At 37.9% G+C, this 23,673-nt stretch overlaps 1 protein-coding gene across 1 annotated transcript in view; it reads left to right on the top strand.

Moving 5' to 3' along the window:
* Positions 1–23,673, top strand: part of SETD3 (SET domain containing 3, actin histidine methyltransferase) — a 60,211-nt gene that overhangs the window by 24,953 nt on the left and 11,585 nt on the right. Inside the window, exons 4-8 of the mRNA XM_051620284.1 lie at positions 3,253–3,401; positions 4,481–4,553; positions 5,068–5,324; positions 18,924–18,982; positions 20,949–21,063. Of these exons, the coding sequence (XP_051476244.1) occupies positions 3,253–3,401; positions 4,481–4,553; positions 5,068–5,324; positions 18,924–18,982; positions 20,949–21,063 (653 nt within the window). The remainder of the gene's footprint in view (positions 1–3,252; positions 3,402–4,480; positions 4,554–5,067; positions 5,325–18,923; positions 18,983–20,948; positions 21,064–23,673) is intronic.

The raw sequence follows: 23,673 nt of genomic DNA, 5'->3' as shown, positions 1-23,673 counted from the left end.
TGGCAGCTAAAAGGAATATTTTTGTTGTTGTTGTCATTGAAATATTATGTAATCCTATTGTTTTGGTATAAAAACCTTAATTGTCTGACATGTAGTTTATTTTTACACTTGCAGGTGTTTCTGAGATGTTCTGGTGGGCATGACCACTGGCATTAATAGTTTTAATACTTATATATACTTACTTCAATGCTTATAATTCTGAGTGAATATCACAGATGGGTGATCCTGTTATAATTCTGTTCGATAAGTAGAAAAAAGAGCTTGAAATTGTGATGAGATGACAGTCTGAAAGGCTAGAAGTAAAAATCCTTTGAGAATAAACAGGCCTTTTTTATTCCTGATTGCACAGTCTGTCCCTCTGCCTCCATGAATCTGAACGTTTTAAATTAATTTTATGACTATTTTTAACCTGAACACTTTACTGGACGTGAAAAGTTTCGGCAATTCAATATCATTACATCAAATTACAACAACAACAAAAAAGTAAACAGAAAGTAAATACATCAGCTAATAAATCTATCTGTACATAATTAAAATAAATAAATGCTTATGGTACCATAGTTAAATTGGAGCTTTATTGCCAATTTTCCTAAGTTTAAGGTATGCTTATTTTTCAAATTAGAACAGTTTTCTTTCAGTATGTTCTGCAACAACTCACTGTTACTGATATTTATTTTCATATTAGCTTTGTTTTTATTTGGAAGTATGCTCTTAAAAATGCCTTTTTTTTTTTTTGTAATTTTAGTAAAATTAACCTTTTTTATGACTGTTGTGTTTTAATGGCAGAGAAATAGCAATTCTTTCTTTTCTGATATTTATATGGTGATGGCAAGAAGCCTGACTGCATTTAAAGTAGAGCTTGAGTGGTTCATGCAGTCACTTGAATCATAGAATCATAGAATCATAGAATCATAGGGGTTGGAAGGGACCTCGAAAGATCATCTAGTCCAACCCCCCAAAAAAGCAGAGGACTGTACATAGAGGCTTGAAATGTTACTTTCATACCTGTTTTTAATAATTTTGACTAACACATAAAAATCTTACTTCATGAAAGGATGTTTAAACCTGTGAACATCATTTACTGGCAGAGGGCATATGAAAGCATGGATGATACTTTTTGAGTGACTCCTTTCTGTAGCTCTGTAGAGATGAACTTGACTCATTGTTTTGCTGTCATGTGACTTTTATAAATGTATGGTATATGTCCTGCTTTTTATGATGTGTTACTTTAAAACATAATTCAGGTTGACAAGAATAGAGTTAGCATTAGGGTTAGGCTGTTCACTGTATCTTTCTTCTCTGCCAGAAAGATTGAAACATTCATGGGGAGAATGGCTGCTGGAAGAAGCAGTAGAATTAGTATAGCAGTATAATAATGTTAATAGAACGTATTTTTTTCCTTGAAAGATGCAAAACCTACTAAGCACAGCACTGTTGACATTCAACTGGCTTTTAATGTAACACTTTTACACACATAGTGAGTATGAATAGTATTTGTGTCTTTTCAAACTTCTTTTTTAATGGAACGAAGTAATTTATTCTACACTGTTTTCTAGCTTAATAAAAGTTTTAAGCAATTAGCAAAGGAAGTAGAAATTGCTTTGGGGAACTCTAGGATGTACAAATTAATATATTGCCTGAAGTGTCGTACTTGTGCTTATCTTGGAGTAGAACACTGGGTTGCAGAACATGAAATAAAATGGTCTTGATGATAGAAAATTCTTCATTTGAAAACTGAGTATTTTACTTTCTAAATTTTTTCCTTGTTTGACTAATTAGCAAAATTTTAAATAAAGCAATTTTTTCTCAATGTAAGTTTTCATCAGTATAGCTGTATTTTCTGTTATGTGTAGAAATAAATTGTTCCCCAATAGTGCTTGCAATTTAAAGGAGCTGGTCCTTCCTTTAATTTGGAAAAATGTGGGAAGTATTGAACCACATCATATATGAGGAACAGAGGGAGAATTTCAGAGATGCTTATAGAATGGTTCCAAATACAAGCTGGATTAAAAGCTGGTTAGAAGCTTTGAGTAGCCTTATACAGTAGTCAGTGTTGGAAATCAAAGGAGCAAAGTCCTGAACAGCACGAACACCTATCAAGCTCTGTAAAAGCTACACAACTGGAGTTACTAAGTTTCTGAGGCCTTAGCTCTGAATGTATTCCACAGAAGACAGCATACTGAAGGGAGTATGAAATAAAGGAGAAATGCCAGCTTTAAAAAAATGTTCACCATATTCTTACTGCATTCAAAAAAAATACTTCAGCAGTATTAAGTGTTTATACTGCACCATCAAAGACTGTAGTTTTAGATGATACTACCATTTCTATGTTAACTACAGATTTGATTGGTTCTGGGGCTTGAAATGTGTGATTTGAAGGAGGGGAATATTTCAGATACACTAATGCTACTTTCTTAAAATCCTTTTAATCTAAAGATGTGGTTTTCACTTGTGCTTAACCAAAAAACGTTGGATGTAAACAACTTGCTGATGATGTTTTGTCACAATGCCTGAGCATTTTGGGGGTGTCGGGACACTTAATGTGACCTGACATGAGAGTTTGAGTTGAAGAGAGCACAGAGACAAAGAGGTACAACAGGAGCTGGCTGAGTGTAGCTGGGAACTAAAATGCGTAGGTTCAAATCAGGTTATGGTAGAAGGGAAAGCTGAAGAAATGAATGAGACTTGTGATTTCTCTGGTTGGCCATGTGCCTGATGCAGAAGCAAAGTGTAAAAATGTGGATGAGCTCTGTAATGTCAGGAGGATGATCAGTCCTTAGTTATTTTAATAGGTCCATATGCTGCAGGAAAAAGCTAACTGCCTTGTATGTGAGAGAAGGAGCTTGAGATCTGCTTATCATTGTTTCCAGTGCTGAATTAATGAAATTGCAGCTTGCCTCTCAGTTTCCTCCTTGTGTCTGTATTAACATGTTGTGGTGATTGAATTTTCATCAGTATTAAGCTGGGAAATATTTTCACTCAGCTTATGTAAAAGAGAAAGAGGAGGGGAGCTTTAGGTGCTCATGTTTTTAAGATGACAATTTTGCAGAATATTTAAGTTGTTGAAAATTGGGTATGACATTTGTTACACTATTGAGTAACACTTAACAAAGACCGTTTCTGACTCAGCTACTTCAAAGTAGAACTGCTGTGGGATAGTGGATAGCTTTTTTACATGTGCTTTTACATTGAACTTTATCTTTCTAGATCCTTTTATTTCTGCATTTGTTTTTTAATAAATTGTGTATACAGGTCTGTCTGTTATCTTTGATGGAAAAAGAGACGACTATTTCCCTGAACTGATAAAATGGGCAACTGAAAATGGAGCATCCACAGAGGGTTTTGAAATAGCTAATTTTGAAGAGGAGGGCTTTGGTTTGAAAGCAACAAGAGAGATAAAGGTGAGCATGTGAACGTTTGACTTAGATTAGAAAATTGTGTTTGGAATGTAGTTGCAGGGCTCTAAAACACTCACTACCTTCCCTTTCCCCTTTGCTTAAGAAACTGCTGTTCTGAAACATGCTTGGCTCTGTGTACTTGAGAAATAAAATTCTTGATAAAATTGAATATTATTTTTTGTGATTATTGGATACATCTGTGTATTTTTAATCAGTCTTTTTTTCCCCCTCTCTTTGTTGCCTATACTGTTTACCTGATCACCAGAGTATTCTCCCCATTGATATATCCCTCTCCCGTGTTTTCTAACTGCTTAGTCTCTTCTCTTCTTTCATGTCTCTTCTCTTAAAGCAGTGGTCTTACTGCCTCACAAAGAGGTATTTGCAATACTTATTTTCTAGAGAAAATGAGAAGGAAAACCAAAACAAAATTACCTGATAATTGTAAAGAGTATCTATTGATCATCAGGTAATGAATACAGATGCACACAGTTGGAAAACTGTTAGGATTTAAGCATTTAAGATTGCCACTTTCCATTCGTATTTTACAGATGGGAAATAGCTTTGAAGAACAGTCAGCTGTTGTAGAATGAATAATAGAAAATGAGCCTATTATGTTCTTTCTAGGGCTTTAGAAGCACTACTGGTAGGGCTAGCACTACTACTAGGACTAGCACTACTGATTGATAAAAATCCCAAACAGTTCTAAAGTAAGAATGGACACTGCGAAAAAACCTCTACTGGGAGAAAATATTTGATCATGTAATAGCAATATGATGTATTTGGTAGCTTTGAGGCTGTGTGGGCAATGTACATGTTAGCAGTTCCAAACTGAAGCACTTTATTTGTAATCTGTTTTAAGCTTTGTGTAATGCAGATTGGAACATTTGGTTACCACAATATGAAACATAGCATATTTGTTTAATTTGCAGTGAAAGAGATGGAAGAATTTTGATTCAGAATAATTTCAATTAGGAAAAAAAAAACAACGTGTAATTTAAAGACAATATGTATATTTGATACACTTGGTATGTCATATAAATGCTAAATGCTAACTGACCCTCTGCATTTTTTTCTTTCTGTAGGCTGAAGAGTTGTTTCTATGGGTTCCTAGAAAACTGTTGATGACAGTTGAGTCAGCTAAAAATTCAGTATTAGGTAAGAGCTTAAGGAAGTTCTTAAACAAGAGGCTGATATGTATAGGATCATACAGCAGGAGATTTTTTTTCAGTTGATCTCCTTTGTTGCAGGACTTGCTTATTATGCCAGCCATCAAGTTTGGAATACCTAGAAACCTAGTGGAATAATTTACTTTTCCTCTTTGTTTCTGGCTGAGCACACTAGATATCTTCCAGAAATGTATGTCTTTTATTTTGAACACATGTCGTGTAACTTGTATATAACACTTGGAGATAAAATGTTCTGAGGTACTGAGAGCATTGTTCTAGTGTCTTCATGTCTTCCAGTATGCAGTTGTACATGAGGCATTTACTGTGTCACTTAACTTGCAGCATAAGACAATGTGGGCAGCTAAATATTTTAAAAAACTAAAAAGCTTTTTTTGTTGTTGTTGAAAATTCTTATGGATCATATCATTTTCATTTAAAGTAAATCTAGGATGATATTTTCTATGAACAGCTAATTAGTGTCTCACCTTTCTGGGTTAATTCAGGATCTCTGTATTCTCAAGATCGAATTCTTCAAGCCATGGGCAATATAACACTGGCATTCCATCTTCTCTGTGAGCGAGCCAACCCCAACTCTTTCTGGCTGCCCTACATCCAGACACTTCCTAGTGAATATGACACACCTCTCTATTTTGAAGAGGATGAAGTGCAGTATCTTCAGTCAACTCAGGCCATACATGATGTTTTTAGCCAATATAAAAATACAGCTCGACAGTATGCCTATTTCTACAAAGTTATTCAGGTAAGCATCTTAAATGTAGTATATGATACACAGTGTTCTCATGATTATTGAGGAAGGTGTGAAAACAGGGATGCTAAATAATAAAGTAAGTGTACTGCTCTTAAAGGGTTGAATCATTAAAGCAATTTCTGTTTAAGGCTGGCAAATACATGCTATTTCTCTTATTGTCTCTTAAAGCTAATAAAAGGTAATTTGTGTAGGACTTAAGCTCATATGGTCAAAGTAATGTCTCACTAAAAATAATTTATATTCTGCATCAAAGTCCATGCTGCTAAGAGTAAGAAAAGCTACAGTTTAAGCAAAGAAAACAATGTACATGAGATTACTTTAGAGGAAGACTGTCTTTAGAAGCCCAGTGATAGTGATGCTGTAGATGATAACAAGCCTGTAATTCTCTGCCCTGTTATATATTCTGATATGGGAGCTGATATGGCAGCTCATGGAGGAAGACTTCTCAGTCTTATATTTTTGAGATTGATGCAGTTCAGTTTGGTTTGCAGCAATGGGAAACCTTTGTGGAAACAGTATTTGAATGGCCATCTCTTTGAGCTTTATATTAGTATATTCAAGAAAGTGTTTAGCACTGTACTGTTGCCTTTTGTATGAATTGTTAAAATGTAGGTTCTGGTCACTTGTGGTCAGAAATCTAGACAAGATTTTTTTTTCTTTCTCCTCACAAATACTTTATTGCTTGTTTTATATTCTTATATAACATAGCTGTTGTTTCATGTTGAATGTGAGCATGAAGATAAACCAGGTAGGAATCATTTGTCTGATTTGTTCTTTGGAGAACACACCTAAATTTTAGGTTGTTTGGTGCCATGTTTCAGCACTGCCACATAACCACAATTTCAGCTTGATGTTTCTTCACTAGTATTGAGCAAATGTCACATTAGGAAGAGATATAATTTCATCTGGCTCCAGGAGTGCCAAGTGAATGTCCTGAGTATCTATTATTAATGTGTTTGATGAAAACTCAGAGGGAAGTTTTAAAACTTTGGTTGCTGTTTCTGCTTGCAAAAATAAAAGCTTGTAATTCGTTAAATGGTGGGGGAAAAAAGTTCATGGAAAAAAAAAAAGCCTCTTTCTTCCCTAAAGCAAAGAATCATTTCTCATTATTAAGAAAAGCAATAATGAATTTATCATCATCTTGTATGCACTCATCATTTTCTGAACAGCTGATCCACAAAGCACTAGTGCTAAGGGTAATTCATGAGTACATGGAAAAGGGAAGAAGAGGTGGGGAGAGAAGAATTTATTGTATAAATGAAAAAAAAAACAACAACAAAGCAAACCCACTTTCCTATTAAAGGCAGTGTACTCTGCAAGCTTTATGAAAGTGAATGTTAGATTTTTATATACCATCATTTCATTCAGTACTACATAGCATTTTAACAAAAGCTGTCCTATGTGACCAGGTTTTTGATATTGCTTCAGGTATGTAGACTAATATTTTTTAAAATTTGCAATTACACTTTTTGTAATACAAAAGTCTTATTAATGTACTTAGATTTATTAGATTAGCTGTTCTACTGTAGAAAGTAAAACTAGTAAGATCTCAAAATAAAAGGTGTTTTGTTGAAATCTGATGACACCAAAAAAGGGAGTATTTTGTGCAGGCAAAATTTTTTAATTCCTTTGCAGCAATTTTAGTCTGCAAAATGTTTCTAATGGCCGGAGGAATTAAAGGGTTAACAAATAATTTCTTCAAATGCTTAATTTTCTTTCCAAATAGTATTGCTAGACTGTTATTAAAATAATTTGGCTTCTGAGAGGTGTGCAGTTTTAAACAGTTTGACAAGTGCTGGTCTGTTTTATTTCCATAGCTTCTCTAAAAGGGTGGCTTTCTCAGAATGCTGCAGTCCTACCTCTTTCTCTAAGTGCTTGGTCTGGATACACATGAGAAATGGGCAGATTTTATGCAGTTCACAGCTGTTGCAGGCTAAACTGTCATCTGGCTTGATAAGCAGAAACAGGTGGGATGTTGAGTAGACAAAAATAAACCCTTGAGCATGTTAGCCAGGCTCTATAAACCACACTGACACCTTCTAAACATATGTAATTTGATAACTGAAAGATAGTTAAAACTTCTTACAGATGCACTTTAAAGGCATATTTGGCCCCTGCATTGCTATCAAAATACAGTGAGTGGTCAAAAAGTACTTTCATGGCAGCAGACTTGTAGTTTGCAAGATGTTTTTGTAGTTTGTTCCAAGGAGAAGTTTTGGAAACTATGGGGTTTTCTTTTCTCCCAGAAGGTATGTGGGTGACTTCTATTAACATTTATGGGCACTGCATGCCTACTGAAGGGTGAACAGAGCCCAAATATTTATGACAATGTTAGGGGGTTTTTTTGTACACTGAAATGTGGTATAATGGGCACAAGAGGGAGCCATATAGATTAAAGATATTCACAGTGTGATAATATCCCTAAAGAAAGTACAACCAATACTGAACCTTTTTTTAAAGAATATGCAGTGATCTTTGTGTTTGACTTTCAGTTGCATCTGTGTGCCTGTTTGTAGTTATCTACAGAGAAGCTTTTGTAAATCAAAACAAGATACCAAGACAAAGGGTGCTCTTAGAGAAGGTGGAAGTGCCTCAACTATTTACATTCTGCCTGTTAAAGCAGTGTTGAATCTTTTCCCCAGGTGTAATGAAGGCTGTTATTAGCTGCCTTAATAACAGACAATTTTATGATAATTTGAACAAACTTTTAAAATCTCTTAAGTAATAGGTCCAAAACTAGCAGAGCCCATCAGCTAGCCATAGCTTTTGCTGTGGTGGCCAGCTGTATGCATTCAGTGGCACTCTGTGAAGCAGTATCTGTGTGTAGCTATCTCCTGCTTGGAAAAAGCATCAGTTTTGCAGGACTGTCCAGGATGTCAGTTTGGCATTGATTTAGACAATGTTTTCAGCCTATAGTGTCTGGACCACTGAGGGACTACAGATTTTTTAAAGGGCACCAGCAAGCCAGCTGTCTGTAAATAACCAAGCAACGTGGGTGATGTTGCAGTGGGTGTCTGCTATGGGCTGCCTGATCAGGAGCAAGGAAAGAGTGGATGAGGCCTTCTACAGCTAGAAATAGCCTCACATTTGCAGTCCCTGGTCTTCAGGGGGGGCTTTAGCTGTCCTAATGCCTGTTATAGGGACAACACAGCAGGGTATAAGCAATCCAGGAGGTTCACGGAGAGCATCAGTGGAAGAGGATCAGGTCAGGCAATACTTAAGCAAACTGGACATACTCGTCTGTCAGCCTTGGTGGGATGCACCCACAAGTGCTGAGGGAGCTGGCTGATACTGTTGTGAGGTGACTCCGTGGTCTTTGAACTATACTAATAACGGGCAGAGGTACCTGAGAACTGGAGAAAAGCAAATGCCACTCCTATCCTCCAGAAAGGCAGGAAGGAGGACCAACGGAACTATAAGCCTGGCCACCCCACCTTGATCCCTGGGAAGGTGCCGTCCAGTGGAACCTTGACAGGCTGGAGAAATGACTGACAGTTGATGTCCATTCAACAGGAAGTTCAAAGCCCTCTGCCTGGGGTGGAATAATCCCATTAATATGTTTGGGGACCAAGCTGAATATGAGCCAGCAAAGTGCCCTTGCAGCAATATGGACCAATGGCATTCTGGGCAGCATTAGGAGTGTTTCCAGCAGGTGGAAGGAGGTGATCCTTCCCCTCTGCTCGGCCACACCCAGGGTACTGTGTCCAGTGCTGGGATCTCCAGTACAAGAGAGATTGTAAATAAGAATTTTAGAATAAATCCAAATAGAGAAAGCAAAGTCACCTGTTCAACATTTTAGCAACTAAATTTAATGTTATTTGACTCCACGTTATGTTTCTTTGCTAAGTTAATGAGCAAATTACTTGCTTTCTTCGCTGTCAAGCTACTGTTACTAGAAAAGGCAAAAGCTGCCTTATGAATCACACCTTTTTTTTTTAATTTATTTTTTTAATTAATATAATCTATTTGGTAGAAGATACTAATACCTTCAGATACTATCTGTAGTCTGGTTTGTATCCAGTGTTCCACAGGAACGCTCTCATGCCAGTTTTCTGATTAGTGAGTATTGACTTCTGGACAGTGCTTGTGAAAGTGTTATTGTAGTCCCATTGTGAATACAAACCTTGCATTAATCTATCCAAAGATGTTTTGATCTGTTTGTTTGCACTATTGGACAGAGAACATAATTTCCTGGAGGCTGTAATCCCCTTTGATCAGACACTAAATTTGATTTATTATTCATATAAAATTTGACTAATTGATTTAGTGTGAATTAAATTCTAAAATCTAGTTAATAGCTGTTGGGCACTGGAATATCATTTTGGTTAGGACATTCTAACACATTAAGTTTTAGATCTCAAAATAATATTATAGCATCTTTAAAGTCTGGTATCACATTTGATTCTTCAATATTGAGTATATTAGGTGAGATTTCACATCTCTAGTTCATTTTTGACACCAGTTTTTGAAGCTGATATGACTTACATGGCTCTTACATTACTTTTCTAAACTGTTCTAGTCTATCCTATTCCAACAAACATATTATTTCCCAGGTCAATGTGAAGTAGAACGTCTGGTCTCTGTCCTTGGCTTTAACATTCTACCATTTCACTTTCATGTGCAAAATAATATTTTAGTTGAATGCAGACAAGTATACTGCCTTTTCAAACACCCTAAACTATTCAAATGTTTGGAACTTGTTTATTCCTTTAAAATTAATAGAATATAGAATATTTTAATGCTTTTAAAGAGTTCAACTAATATGTAGTCAAAAGAAAATGTATTTGGAGCAGAATACAGTTTTGATCATGTACCAGGTAGGTCCTCAGCTACTTGATTTATACTCATTGGCATTCATTTTTTCAGAAGTGATGTGATCAGTGACACTGTAAAAATGGGTGGAAGAAAGATGGTACAGTTGTAAATCTTATAAACTCTTTCCTCTTTGTTTACTTATTTACTGTACATGTCAGCTTAAGGAGAGATTTCAAATTCCATTGAGTGGGCAGTTACAAATTTTTGATAGTTACTACTTAGATTTGCTTTGTCTGAATTTCAGTGCCTGAGTGATTCTGTTTGATCAATAGTAAATCAATAGGCACTTAATAATGGAATATAGTTATGCCTTTCTGTGTTTTTTCCTCTCTGTGAGGGACAAAATATTGTATTAATCTGTTTTGCTGGCAGCAAACTGAAGATTGACTGTGTGCTTGTACTGTACCACTTAGTGTATCTGCCATAAGGTGGTTTAGACTTTGCAAACATGTGCCAAATTCCTGATTTTTGTGTCACTTCTAGTATATTCCACACCTGGCTGTGATGACAATAACAGCAGATCCTGGGGTTTTGTTGGGCCATTCTTGTGGCTGCCCCTCTCCATCGCAGAAGCAGCTACAGGCTTCACTGGGTTGTGTCTGTCCATCTCAGACAAATTAAGAGCTCAAGTCCTTGCGTGGGTAGGAGATCTGCTGCCTTCTTCCCCCGTTCCTTCCTTGCCTTCCACAGGAACATGGCAGCAGCTCTGGGCTTTGAGCCAGCCGGACACAGGAGGAGGTGTTTGGCTGTTCAGGCAGCTTTTGCTCCTCAAGCAGCTGTTGCCTATCTCCTCCAAGGAAAAGGTGGCAGGCCATATGGAGGCATCCTGTGGTCCAGATTCAGCTGATGGCCGCCAGTTGGACCGTGCTGGCCTAGACTGAAATTCAGGCACGTCCCACGTGGTGGTCTGCTATTTCTTACAGCCAAAATACTTTAAAGTTGAAGAAGGGCAAACAGGATAAAACATACCTTTAATTTTGAATATAAATTTTATCTTTCTTTGGACATTCATTATTAAGATCTCCTAATCAGTAGGATTTAATTTATTTGATATTCTGCATGGTTTGGATTCTGTTATACTAGCCTAAACACCCTCTTCCCTCTAGAGGAACGGATATACTTCAAAGCTTATATGCCAGTGCTAAACAAAATTTGTTTCTGCACAGTTTAAACCACATTTGGGAGGAATAATACGTTCTCTTGTTAGTATTATGGGCTTCTAAGTCATTTTTTTGGAAGATGAGGTTCTCAACCACTCTCCTTTTTGAGCATGCAGATAAGCATCTGTTTTTACAGCCAATAGCAAGGAGAGGGTTTTTGTTTGCTTTTCTGTTTGTTGCTTTTATTTTTATTTTTTAACTGAGTTTCACTTTCTGGGGCAGTTGAGTTTGTCTCCAGAGATGATGTCTGTGTCTTTTGTGGAAATTAGTGCCTCAGCAGACATCAGGAGATCATCATGCACTTACAAGTATACTTTCTCATATAAAGTTTGTACTTATCATGCAGATTAAATATTTTTCCTGATATAACAGCAGTTACAAATGTTCCATAAATTTAAAATATTATAACAAGCTGATGTTTCTTAGAATGGAATACTCAGAGGATGTATTTTTTAAGCACTGCAAAATTATACAAGGGACTTATCTTTGTTAAAATTAGTAATTTAACTAAATTACAAAGTGGATTATCCTCTTCAGTCAGACCCAACGCTAATACTCCACACAGTAGGAGATTGATGTGTTGCAAAGTAAACCAAAGTTTATTTTCTTGTACTATAGTTTGAATGCAAGATTGAGGAGGAAGTGATAAGTTTTTAGTTTTGGTTGTGTGTGCACTGTAGTCCCAGTACATCTGGTTCTGGGACTTGCCATGCTGGTTGTGCAGTATGCTACCTTGGTTATGAGATGATCATGATCCAAGCTCCCACATAAGTGGCTCCTGGTGTGGACTTCCCTGCTAACTTCAGTAGTTGATCCACAGGCAACAAAACTTTGGGCATACTGCATAATATGAATGCTTATTAGGAAACCCTTCAGATGTGGAGGGGTTGTTAATAGGAAACATCATCCTTGCTCTTTTAAATCAGTTCACTTCAGGTTTTCCATCACAGCGTTTTATTTGTGGCTTGTGATTCACTGAATTAATAGTAAAGTTCTGTGATTATATTTGTGCATGAACATAGCACATGTATGTTGCACTCAACAAAATGAGCAAGGTAAACCTTGTACCTCAGGAGAAGTCTAAAGAGTAAATGGTGTGTCATGATATGCAGGCATAGACCTTTGCAAGGAAACTCTTTACTGTAGCTATCTTATTGTACTTGTGTAAATGAAGTACTGCAGACTGAACCTATCAATCTAAGGCTCAACATGAACACTAAACTCCTATTTCATGAGGAGATTTACCAAAGGAGATGGAGACCTAGTGTGTCTTTCTGCTGTGTGAATGGGGACAGGAGGAACTGGGGAGGCTGTCTCATTGCGAAACATGTCCAGGCTTGGGTCAGCTTGCTCTTCCTATTCACCCTTTCAGCCCTTAGTGGGACTGCATTTCGTTCTAAGTGACTTTGTGAAAGGACAAGAAAATATCTAGAAAATTGGTCATACTGTCATATCTGAGTGCGCTCTTTTCTGGGAAAGATTAGTGTTTTAGAACTCTGTATGTTAAGTATTCTGTAAATTGAGTAATCAAGAAGTGGATGCTAAAAAGTCCATCACTGTCTTGCGTCTGATTAATAAAAGGAGATGAATAAAGGAGATGCCCCAGAATTGGTAGGCAAGGGTATTGTTTGCAGTCAGTTCAGAATTATTTCTGTGAACTCCGTCAGCTAAATGGTAACGTCCACTTTGCATGTGAAGTGGGTTGTCAGTCCTTCAGACCCTTGAGTTAGTAGCTGATGTCCTGGTTTGAGTTGTCTGTCATGCCACTGCTGTCTCATCAACTAAGAACAATTTTTCCAGGTAGGAAGAAAAAAAAAAAAGGAGAGTGCAGTTAAATTCCATTGCACCAGAAGGAGTCGTTCCACTCTGCTTCCGCTACATGAATCCCCTAATAGTCTGGAACACTGCTTTCTTGTGTATTGTCAGAAAGTAAATAAAAATTACTGACATAAAGAATAAGCAAGAATATTAGTTAGATTTAATAAGTTTAAATCCTATGGTACCTTTTTAATTTTATAATTCATTCTATTCGGTTTTGCAAAATAGGATGATCTTTCTTCCACTAGAAAAGTCATGTAATGGCACAGGTTTGTGGATGTAATTTCTAGTGCTTAATGAATTGGGCTGTTTCAAAGTTCCAGAGCATGCCTCTGTAGTTATGAAATGTTATTATGTTATTACAAAGTAAAATAATCTTTGGCTTTGTCTCCTGCCCTGTACTGTGAACTGCCTTTCCCTCATCAGGTTAGGCAGCATATGTCCAATGAAAAAGTGAATTCTTGTTTCCCTGTAGATCACTAGGATCCTCCATTCTGAATTCCTTGTTTTACTTAGCTTTAGGGCAGCTAAAGCCTCAGCAGCTCCACAGAGAGGAGTTTCTCTTCAAGGCTGCTGCTTCAAACGATTTCCAGAGCTGGAAAAGGGACAGTAACCAGCAAATGCTGACAGATCTTCCTGCTTCTGGCCCTGAAAGTGTGTGTGTGCTGTGTGTGTTTCTGTGTTTCTACACCTACACATTGGCCTGAAACCATCAAGTAGCATCCAATAAGGCTCATAACAAAATCTCCCCATGTTAATGAGTACATTGGAAAGAAAGGAGATTCCAAGAAGAGGAGGAAAAAAATTGTTTGGTCAAAAGGAACAAACCCTTGGGCTTTATGTTCAAAGGAATGAAAGTTAACAAGGTGGAAGCTTAAACTTTTTTTTTTGTTTCAGCTGTTTCAAGCACCCTTCATGTTTTGGGGGCTGAGAGAGGGGTGGAGTGATGGCCTCAGTATAACCTCCACACGTGGTATGATGCTTTTCTGCAACAGAAATGGAGCTGTTTCTTCTTCAACTGTACACAAGAGGTTTTTCAGAGTATTGAAATCTGATACAGCAATATTGATGCAGCAATTGCCCACAGCTTTGCCTTGGATTTGTGACTATTTGAAATAATTCTTCACAGAAATCCGACCTTCTTTGTATCTACAAACTCAGGAAACCAACAGAAACAAGGATTTTTTTTTTTGTTATGTATTACAGTGGAGTAGTAAATTAATCCAATGGTCAGCTTATCTCAGCTGAGAGGTGGTATCTTTAAAAACAAAAAAACCCTGCTAATTTTCATCACATCCATTGAGTTAATTCATTTTTTCTTACTCAGAGTATACAAGGACTAATGGTACAAAGGAATACTCTGGCCAATATGACTTCATACCAAAATACATTAGTTCTTTTCAAGACATCTAGTAGCATAGATATGAACACAAATTTAACACTATGTAAACTTTTGTGTTCTGATTTTAACTCTGACATTTTATTGCATATTACAGTAATAGGACCTGTATTTTGCATCACTTGGTAAACAAGCAAATATTAAGCCAATTTTATTGTAAATTCCTTGCAAGATTTGGAGCTCTGATAAATGAGCTTTGGCATTTTGTGATTGAATGGAGTAAGGGGTTACTGCCTATAATAGTCTGGCTACTTTTACAGGAGGCTAACACCATTGTAAGCTGGATAGCAGAAGTGAAGGTTATGATGGCTTCTCAGCTGAAAAGGCACCCACCCTTTCTACACTTTCTACATCATACTGTCCAAATAAAAACAAGCTGCCTCAGAAGTGGAGGAGTCCTCTAACATCTAGTTCATAAGACTGGAGAATCATTATCATGTGATGTCCATCCAAGAATATGATGGAGAAATTATTAGTGCTAAGGCCCTATGTGGGCATCAGGAGACTGAACATGAGACACTAACCACTGCGTATTACTGCTTCCCAGAAAGAGAAAAATGTCTGAAAGTGTATTTTTTTTTTTTTTACTCCCCCTCCCCTTCCCCTTCTCGTTGCCATACTGAGTAACTGGCTTCTAGTCTGATAGTGTTTTAGGTGACTAGAATAACAGTCTGTCTCTTTCCACAGTGGCTGCAGACAATCTGGCAGCAATCACTGTTACTTTTTAATATTTCTGGTTATTTTGAGATATCCTCCAAATGTCTCAAAGAAGGCTTGGAACACTGAAGGGGAAGAAGCTTGCTTTTTTTTTATTTTTTTTTTCAGGAATAGCAGCACCAGGAGGAAAATGAAATTCAGCATGCCACTATTTGTTTTTGCAGTGGTCATCACCCTGATTGCCAGCTCTGACAATATTTTCACAGAAAGGGTAACTAAATAGATGGTATTTGTTCTTTATAATAACTCTTCCAGCAGAATGTCAGGACCTGCATCTAAATGAATATATTCACATTTTTATGTTCCCATTTTTTTATTTAAAGCTTCCCCTCTAAGTTTCTGAAACTACTTCATACAGATTTGGTAAGTTAAAATTAGGGGTTGTGCAGTGGATGTTGTCACATTTCAAAGCTAGTCTGCAGAGACCTAGCTGAGTGAACCTGTAAGAGCTAGGTTTAATTTATTTTTTTTTACGTATTAAGTGTTTGTTTAGTTTAAATACGTCTGTATCTTTTTTGATCACCCTGAGCAATTTCCATGCTCTGCAGTCATCTTCTATACTTTATTAAATATCTGTCAATTATAAATATCAAGGTTTTACATTAATGTCAAGATAGTACATCAAAAATTCATAGAATATGTTACTTTTTTCGAGGGTATTTAATACTTAATGCATTTGTGTCATTTTTCTTTCTAGATATATTGACAGGTTTTATTAAGTGTTTGTTAGGGAGATTACATTTTTACCAAGGGACTATAAAGAGAAGCTGCATACTAAATCATTTTTTTAGTCAGAATATTGTTCTTTTTTCTGTGTCTTCAGATTCTTATAATCTGTAAGGTTTTTAAGTGATGTAGTAAAATAGTCTAAGCCAGAAATCCAACATGATCAACTGTGCTGACGTACCTTGACTTTAAAAAAGCTACTAGAATATTGTACCACGGAATATTATAAGTAGGGTAATGATGTACACTGGGATGTTATTCTGCTTTCTATCTCTTACGACTATTTATTTTGATCCTCTGTTGTTTTATGTGAATTATGTTTGGATGGTCTCTAAACAGGGGCAGTCCCCAGGTTTCAAAGGTTTGCAAATGGGGAGTTCCAGAGCATTTGGTGGCAGCCAGAATTGCGCCCAGTGGGTTGTGTGTCCGAGTTGGCTCCTTACGGAGGGACCGCTCGTGTCGGATGAACAATTAACCTCACAGCAACCTGCCAATTTAATACAGCTTTTTCTCACGGAGAGGACAGTGGCAGCGTGTATGTATCTTGCTTCCTATAGGTATTTGCTCCAAGTTGGGGCTGGTACTCCCTGTGTAGAGCGTGAGCAGGGCCTGAGCAGATGGATCGTGTTCAGTCTGCACGCTGCTAAGCCCTTCGTAGTCTCTCCAAATGCCTTTTGACTGCCAGTGCGTTATGACCAAACTGTTGCTGTTTGCGAAAGGATTTATTCCGCTGGGAGTTCTTGCTGGAGAAGAGGGAGGAGCGCACAGAGGAAGGACCGGCGTTATACCCGGGGTCTTTCTGCTGCGATAAACTTGTCAGCCCCCCTGTTTGAGGCACGGCAGCGCTCTTTGCACGCCAGGTGTTAACAAGCCCCCCAGCACTGGGGGTTCAGAGCGTTGGGATAACGCCCAAGGTCTGCGGCGGAGAGACTGCGTTTTACCTTTCTGTTCCGTCTCCTGCCGGGCTGGGGTTGGCGGGAGGGCCCGGGACAGGGGCAGGGGCAGGGGCCGGGGCAGGGGCCGGGGCCGGAGGCGGCGGGAGGGCGCGGGGCGGGCGGCGACGCGCGGCGGTACCGGCAGGGGGCAGTGTCGGAGCGCGCGGGGCGCGGTGCCGGGCGCGGTGGGCGGAGGAGGGGAGCGGGGACGGGGCGGGGGGCTCCAGGGGTCCGAGCTTCTTTGGTCGCGGCAAATACCTGCCTGAAAACTTCCGGTGCAGGGCGAGATCCCGGCCGTGCACGGCCGCTCGCGGTGTAGCAGACGCGCCCGTGACTGCTCTGAAAGTGAAGCAGGCTTGTTCTCCACGCTGAGTTTTCCCTGCTTAGTTTATCAAGCTACTGCAAACTGGAGTAACAATAATTCAAGCAATAAAAGTCGAAATGAAATTGCCGTAAAGGAATGCTGTAGGATAGTGTTTGTTCACAGGACTTGTTCCTTCCAGTTGAAGGCTACATTCATTTCTGGGACCGAGCCTGGGCTGCTCTGCTGCAGCAAAGATGTGTTGGCGCAGGTTTCACTTCTGCTTTTGTGCTGAATGTTTGTGAGGAGAAATAGCTCTGTAAAATGTGTTGGTGCAGTTGAACTCGAGGAATACTGTTCTGCGGTGACGGTGTCATCCGTGTGAATGAAAATCGTATGGAAATGTAGAGTGCTTTAAAAACAAAAAAATAAAAATAATGAAAAGTGAGGGAAGGGACAGCGGTCTGTGGAATTGTTGACTAAATGTCCTGTTTCAGAGAAAGTCCATCCAAAGGGTTAATTGAGGGGCTGAGGGAGAATGGACACCTGGGACCTAACACCCAATTGGCAGTCTTTTGTAATATATAATTTGCCTAAAATTGCGCGCTGAGCACAAGCTTTTGTTTTCTAATTGATTTACGGTTTGAGCCACTTTTACCTCATCCCCTACTGTCCTGCACACGGTGCCAGCAAGTACATTAGAGTGAGAAATGATAAATTAGCATGCACTTGTGATGCTAATGCATCAAGAGTAAAAAACTGCATACGACATGGAGCTTCATGCTTTAAGAGTGTCGCAAAGACAGAGCTATGCAAAAAATCATTTGTATCTTCTGAAATAGCCATTTGATCACTTACTTCCATTTGTCTTTGAGACCTAATTGAACCTGAGGATTAAAATCTATGCTATTATGGCTATCCATTTCTGAATTGGGACAAAGTTCTAAAGAAAGTGTACAGGTCTGGGCTTAAAGCTACCCGTATTTTTGAAACTTTGAATAAGTTAATTGATTGGAAATATAACAGGTATTACAGCTTCTTAAAGCTTTTCTAAAAATCTGAGTATTATGCTTTTAGTAGCAACTACACTATGCATTCTCAAAAGGCATTGCTCCACTTTCAGATAAGAGGATGCATAGATGTCTGAATGCAGGTACTACCTAATCTGGGTTTGTCCCTAGAACTTTTAAGTATTTTAATCTGATTTAGTTCGTAGGTGTGGTGTACCTTGTATTGGGTAAAACCTTGACAGGAATCAAGGAAGAGCTGACAGCCTTGTATATATAATTTGTACTTGTATTTGTGAAATACCTTACAGATATCTAAGATAAAAGGAAAAATGTGGAAGTTGGTGAAACCTAATATGTGCTTATTGTCTGATTTCTTTCCCCCACCCTGCACCAGAGGCTGGGTTTTGCTTTACCTTCGCATAATCAGTCCACCTTAAATTTTTTATTTTTGTACAATGTCTGTGGGTTCCAGTCTTGAAATATGAAGAAACAGATTTATGGCGGCTGCTGGGCACAACAAATTAAGTTGACAGTGATGTATGAGAGCATAATAGCATGATGATCCCTCTGTAGCGCGGCTGGACGCCTCCTGCTTCATTTGGCTCTTGTTAGGATCTGTTAGGCAGCTAAATAATGAAATTCTGCTGACTGATTTCTGAATTCTCTTTTCTTTCTCTTTGCACCTTTTTCTGAAACTTGCATTTCCCAGACCCATCCTAATGCCAGCAAACTGCCCTTAAAGGATTCTTTCACTTATGACGACTACAGGTTGGTCTGTCTTTTAATTTTTTTTTATTTTTTTTTTTTAATATATTGAACTGTGGGACCCTGGACATACTTTACTGGTAGGAAATCCCTATTGTTTTTGGAATGTTAAATGATACCTGATACTTATGTGCTTTCTTAATGAAGAAGTAAAATAAATATGCAGATTTTAATTGTTACAGAGGAATAGTCATGAGCAGTTAATTTAGTCAACTGACACACATAGGCTGAGATTAGAAAGGTAATTCATTGTTTCTTAAGAAAATAATTCATTTGATGTTGCAGGAAATTTGGATTTTGGGTTTGGAGATTTTTTTTTTATTATTTTTTTTTAAGAAAAGGCTTTACCAGCAGCACATAGTAATGAAACCCAATATGTGCAGTGGCTGCTGAACAGGAGAGCTGAAAAACGTGAAGCCTGAGTGTCATTTCGAGGTGCTATAGAGGGTGACATAATTAAGATAAAAATAAGAATAATTAAGATAATGAGAGCTTTAATTCTGTTAAGTTATTAAAATACTATGAATAAAAGGCATTCATGAGGTCTTACAGGGATTATTTTTTTTTTTCCATAGCTGTACTTCTGGGTAAGTCCATGAAAGTGGGATTTCCAAAGCATGTCTCCTTCACTTATAGGGTCACAGAGGAACATGCTGACTTACATGTGAAGTGGTCTAAAATTATGCATATGAAATACAACAATTGAAAATAAACACATTGCTATTGTATTTTTTAAGTGTTTGTATATCAGAATTGCTCCACAATTTTAACTTTCTTTTTACGAAATTAGGTAGATTTCAGCTGGATGGCATCTTTCTAAGCCATCTCAAGTGTTTCTGAAAAAAATCCTTCTGAAAGTCTAAGTTTGTATATTAAATACTTGCTAGTAGTGGAATCAGTGGGAGGTACAATTAGTTTGACCTTCTCTCCTGGTAGTATTCCTTCCCCCTTGAAAAAACAACAACAACAAAAAAAACAAACAAAAAACCAAACCAAACAAAACAAAAACGACAGAAAAAAAACAAACACCAAAAACAACAACAAGAAGAAAACCCCAACCAAACAAAGACAAAAAAACCCCACAACAAATATATGTATTCAGGCCAAAATATAGTGAAACTAAGATTTTCTTTTCCCTTTGGCATTTAATATTCATTTTTGCCTGAAATAAAATAAAAAAGAAATTTTAGAAAATACTGAAGTGTTAAGCTTTGCTGAAGATTCTTAAGTCCATTTGCTGGCATTTCCCTTGCTTAACCTGAGTTAGAAGGGTTTTGAATGATGTCTGTGTGCTGAACTGTGATTCTATAAACTATGTTGTACTTTCTTTGTTCTCTTTACCTGGATATCTGTGTCAAGTATTGGAGCTTTTTTTTTTCCTCTTTATTCTGTTAAGCAGAAAATTTTGCAATACTGATCTAAGCCAAAAGTTGGCAAACTGAAGAGAAGTGCTTACCAGAATATCATGGATGTGTCAGGTGATGACACAGGTTTCTGTTTCATGTGGTACATAGCTTTTTAAGGAGCGAGGGAAAAAATATCCCTGGCTCTTACAAGAGTCTGCATGTAGAGGAGAGCTACCTTGAAGTCTGCAGGAAGAGCTGACCCCAGGTTTGGGATGTGAGACAAGAGGTATTTGTGCAGTGAAGGGCTGGGGAAGGAGAATGTGACATGGGAGTGGGTCTTGGCTGACACAATGGGAAGTAGGAAGGTTCTGTTGCAGAGTGCAGGAGAGAGGTGGGATTGCAGTCCTGATTCAGGAATGAGTCTGTGTGCATGTCTTGGAAACATAGGAGCTGCTGGTTCTCCTGCAAGTGGTATTGTCTTCCAGTGTTACTTTAGTCAGTGTGATCTTTAAGAAAACTAAGTTTGGAAACTCCCAGCCTAAATGTTTGCTTCAGATTGCACTACTGCCAATTATGTACTGATGTTTTGAGCACTGACCATCTAATGTTTCTAATTTTTGTAGATGGGCAGTTTCCTCTGTTATGACACGACAGAACCAGATTCCAACAGAAGATGGTTCCAGAGTTACATTGGCTCTAATACCTCTATGGGACATGTGTAATCATACTAATGGACTGGTAAGGATTTCTTCAGTGTTGCTGAAAGGGCTTAAGTAGTAAGCCTTTCAGCTGTTGTAGAACAGTTTAATAACTCTTTTCATTATGCTTCTTAACAGAGGTATTTTATTTTCCCAAGTGACACTAAAAACCTAATAGTATTTGAAGGAAAGTTTTGTCAGTTTCTTAAATGTCTTACGATAGCTTTTCAGGGAGAACTTTCTTCATCTAGAGAAAACTTTGTAAGTGATTGCATGCCTGCATAAAGTTATGTTTTGTACATGTATAACGTGCTTTTAAAAGTTTTCAGTTACATCGTACTTTTTTTTCCAGCCTAGTTTGAATATTCCTCTGACGTGGAGTTTTGTTTCTGACAGGCTGAAAAAGATTCACAATGCTGGACAGGTTTGTTCTGAGAGTAGGAAGGCAGACAATGACAGAGGTTGCCTCTCCTAGCTACCACTAGGGAAATTGCTTAGAAATTTGCAACTAAGAAATACTGCCTTCTCTCCTAACCATGCCCAAAGAGCCTTGTTATGAAGGCAGCAACAACAAGAACAAAGCTTAGTTCAACAAAAGCAGTACATCTGTTACTACATCAAAGAAACAAAATGCAAAAATCCTACTTTAGGGCATATTAAACATTTAAAAGGTGACATATGTATATAGAAAGTCAGACCTGCTGACATTTTGGCTTACATGAGCTAGTTCAGAAGATGAGGTCTTGATTTCATTAGCAGGCTAGTTAATGTTGAAGTGAGGAAGTGGGAACCCATAAGAGGATGGTTTATCAGTGTTATTTTGCTGGTCTCATGTACACTTCAAAATTCATACTGTCTAATTGTCTTTCCAGTAGGTAGTATTATTTATTGTAAGCAGTGAATGCATCCATACAATTCAAGTAATCGGCTTCTGTTGTGGGAGAGCTGACCTGAGTGTGGGGACAGCAGCATGCACTAGTGTTGTTGGTATAAGAAAAGCCTGGTTTGAATGAACAAATTGCAAAGCAAGTTGTTTTTCACTTGACATTTAGCTGTTCTGTTGTTACAGTGACTCTACCAAATAGAGCAGGGTAGGCTAGGCTACAAAGTTGCAGGTGTGTGTGTGTGAGGGTTTATTTTGGCCTATGAAAGGTGATTACCTGTTGTTCTTTAACAGCGATTCTTGCCTTTGACTATTCGTTATGCAATCTCATAACTTTGATTTAGCAATAAAGCTTGTATCAGAGTCTCCAATGTAAAGAAACTTGCTTAAAATTCAGAAGTGTATATTTTTGTAACATAAGTCTTAGCTGCAAGTATGAGTACTTCCTGTACACTTCTCCTGCTGGGCATCTCTTTCAGATGCTTTTGCAGAGACTTGTCTGTATTCATTAGACAACTCTTAATGAGTGTCTTCAAAGTAGGGATTAGAGGAAAGAGGAAGAGAATTAAAGTTCTGGGAGGGAGAAAAATAAGTAGCCTATATTAAAAGAGCAGCTACTTATGTTGTTTTAATAATTGAAACTTCTATTTAAATTGATAAAGTAATTTTTATTTTTCTTATGCTCTTTAACAATGGTTTTGATATGGAGCCAGCCTCTGGAGCCAAACCTGCTAGTGCAGTAGTGTATCAGGGTGGGAAGCATTGTTTTATGCTGAAGTGTATCCTAAAGGGTGGGGGGAGGGGGAGGTGTGAGGGAATGCTGAAATTAAATGTTTTGTGTGTGTATACATGCTTTCCTAATTTGTTTCATATTTCTACAGAAAGTAGCTTTTAGGTTGTAGTTTTAGGAAGGATAAAAAACTGTAATATTGATACTGGGCTAAGAAAAGTTACTAAACTTATTTCTGTTGTGTGTGTTTGTTTCCTTGTGCTATTAGAAATGGGGAAGAATCTTCTAGGTAACTGTAAGCTGTCTGTGTTTTAGTTTATATTATTGTAGAGTGAGGTGAGGGAGGTGAGTGAGGGTTCTGCTCTTGTCATAGCATGTCCCTTTAAAATACATTAAGGGAGCTGTTCTTCATTGCAGGAAAGTAAGAAATGAAAGATAGTGTTGTATGCACCCCTGTCTAGTCTATTCCAAGTGTGGTGCTGAAATTCTTCTTGAGTCAATCAGCTGCTATAGATCCCTTTTCTTGCTTTATTCCACAAGGCCCCTTTCCAGGAGCTAGATAATAAAATGCGCTTTGGGTTTTAACTGGAGATAGGTCCATCCAGCTTTTTCTTGCTTCTGACACTATTAATGAGATCAACCTGCCCCTAAGAACTGTATCAAAATGGTTGTCTTCATGAATTTCTCATTGTTATTTTTTAGTGGGATTGTATTTTGACAGTCATAGGTTGATTACCAGTTCTGCCAGAGCTTTGTAAGAGCTACATTCTGCCTGTTGAGCTGAGTCCACCCTTAATCACTGACCAAGCAGACTATTGCATTCTTTATAGACAACTTGAAATTCATGTATCCGTCTGCTTCAGAAGTAAAACTGAAGGGATGCAATTTGTCAGCAATCGTGGGAAGAGAAGTAAACACCCTGTTAATTCTCTTACATGACTGCTATTAAAAGAAAGAGGAAATAAAGAGTCTAGCACTCCATTAAGCATTACAGAAAAGCCTTTCAGAAGTGCTGCTGGTTTTGTTGTGATTTTTTT

This window comes from Apus apus, chromosome 5 (assembly GCF_020740795.1).
Source record: "Apus apus isolate bApuApu2 chromosome 5, bApuApu2.pri.cur, whole genome shotgun sequence".
Taxonomy (NCBI): Eukaryota; Metazoa; Chordata; class Aves; order Apodiformes; family Apodidae; genus Apus; species Apus apus.
The sequence above is the reverse complement of the archived record's forward strand: the minus strand, read 5'-3'. Positions and strand labels throughout refer to the sequence as shown.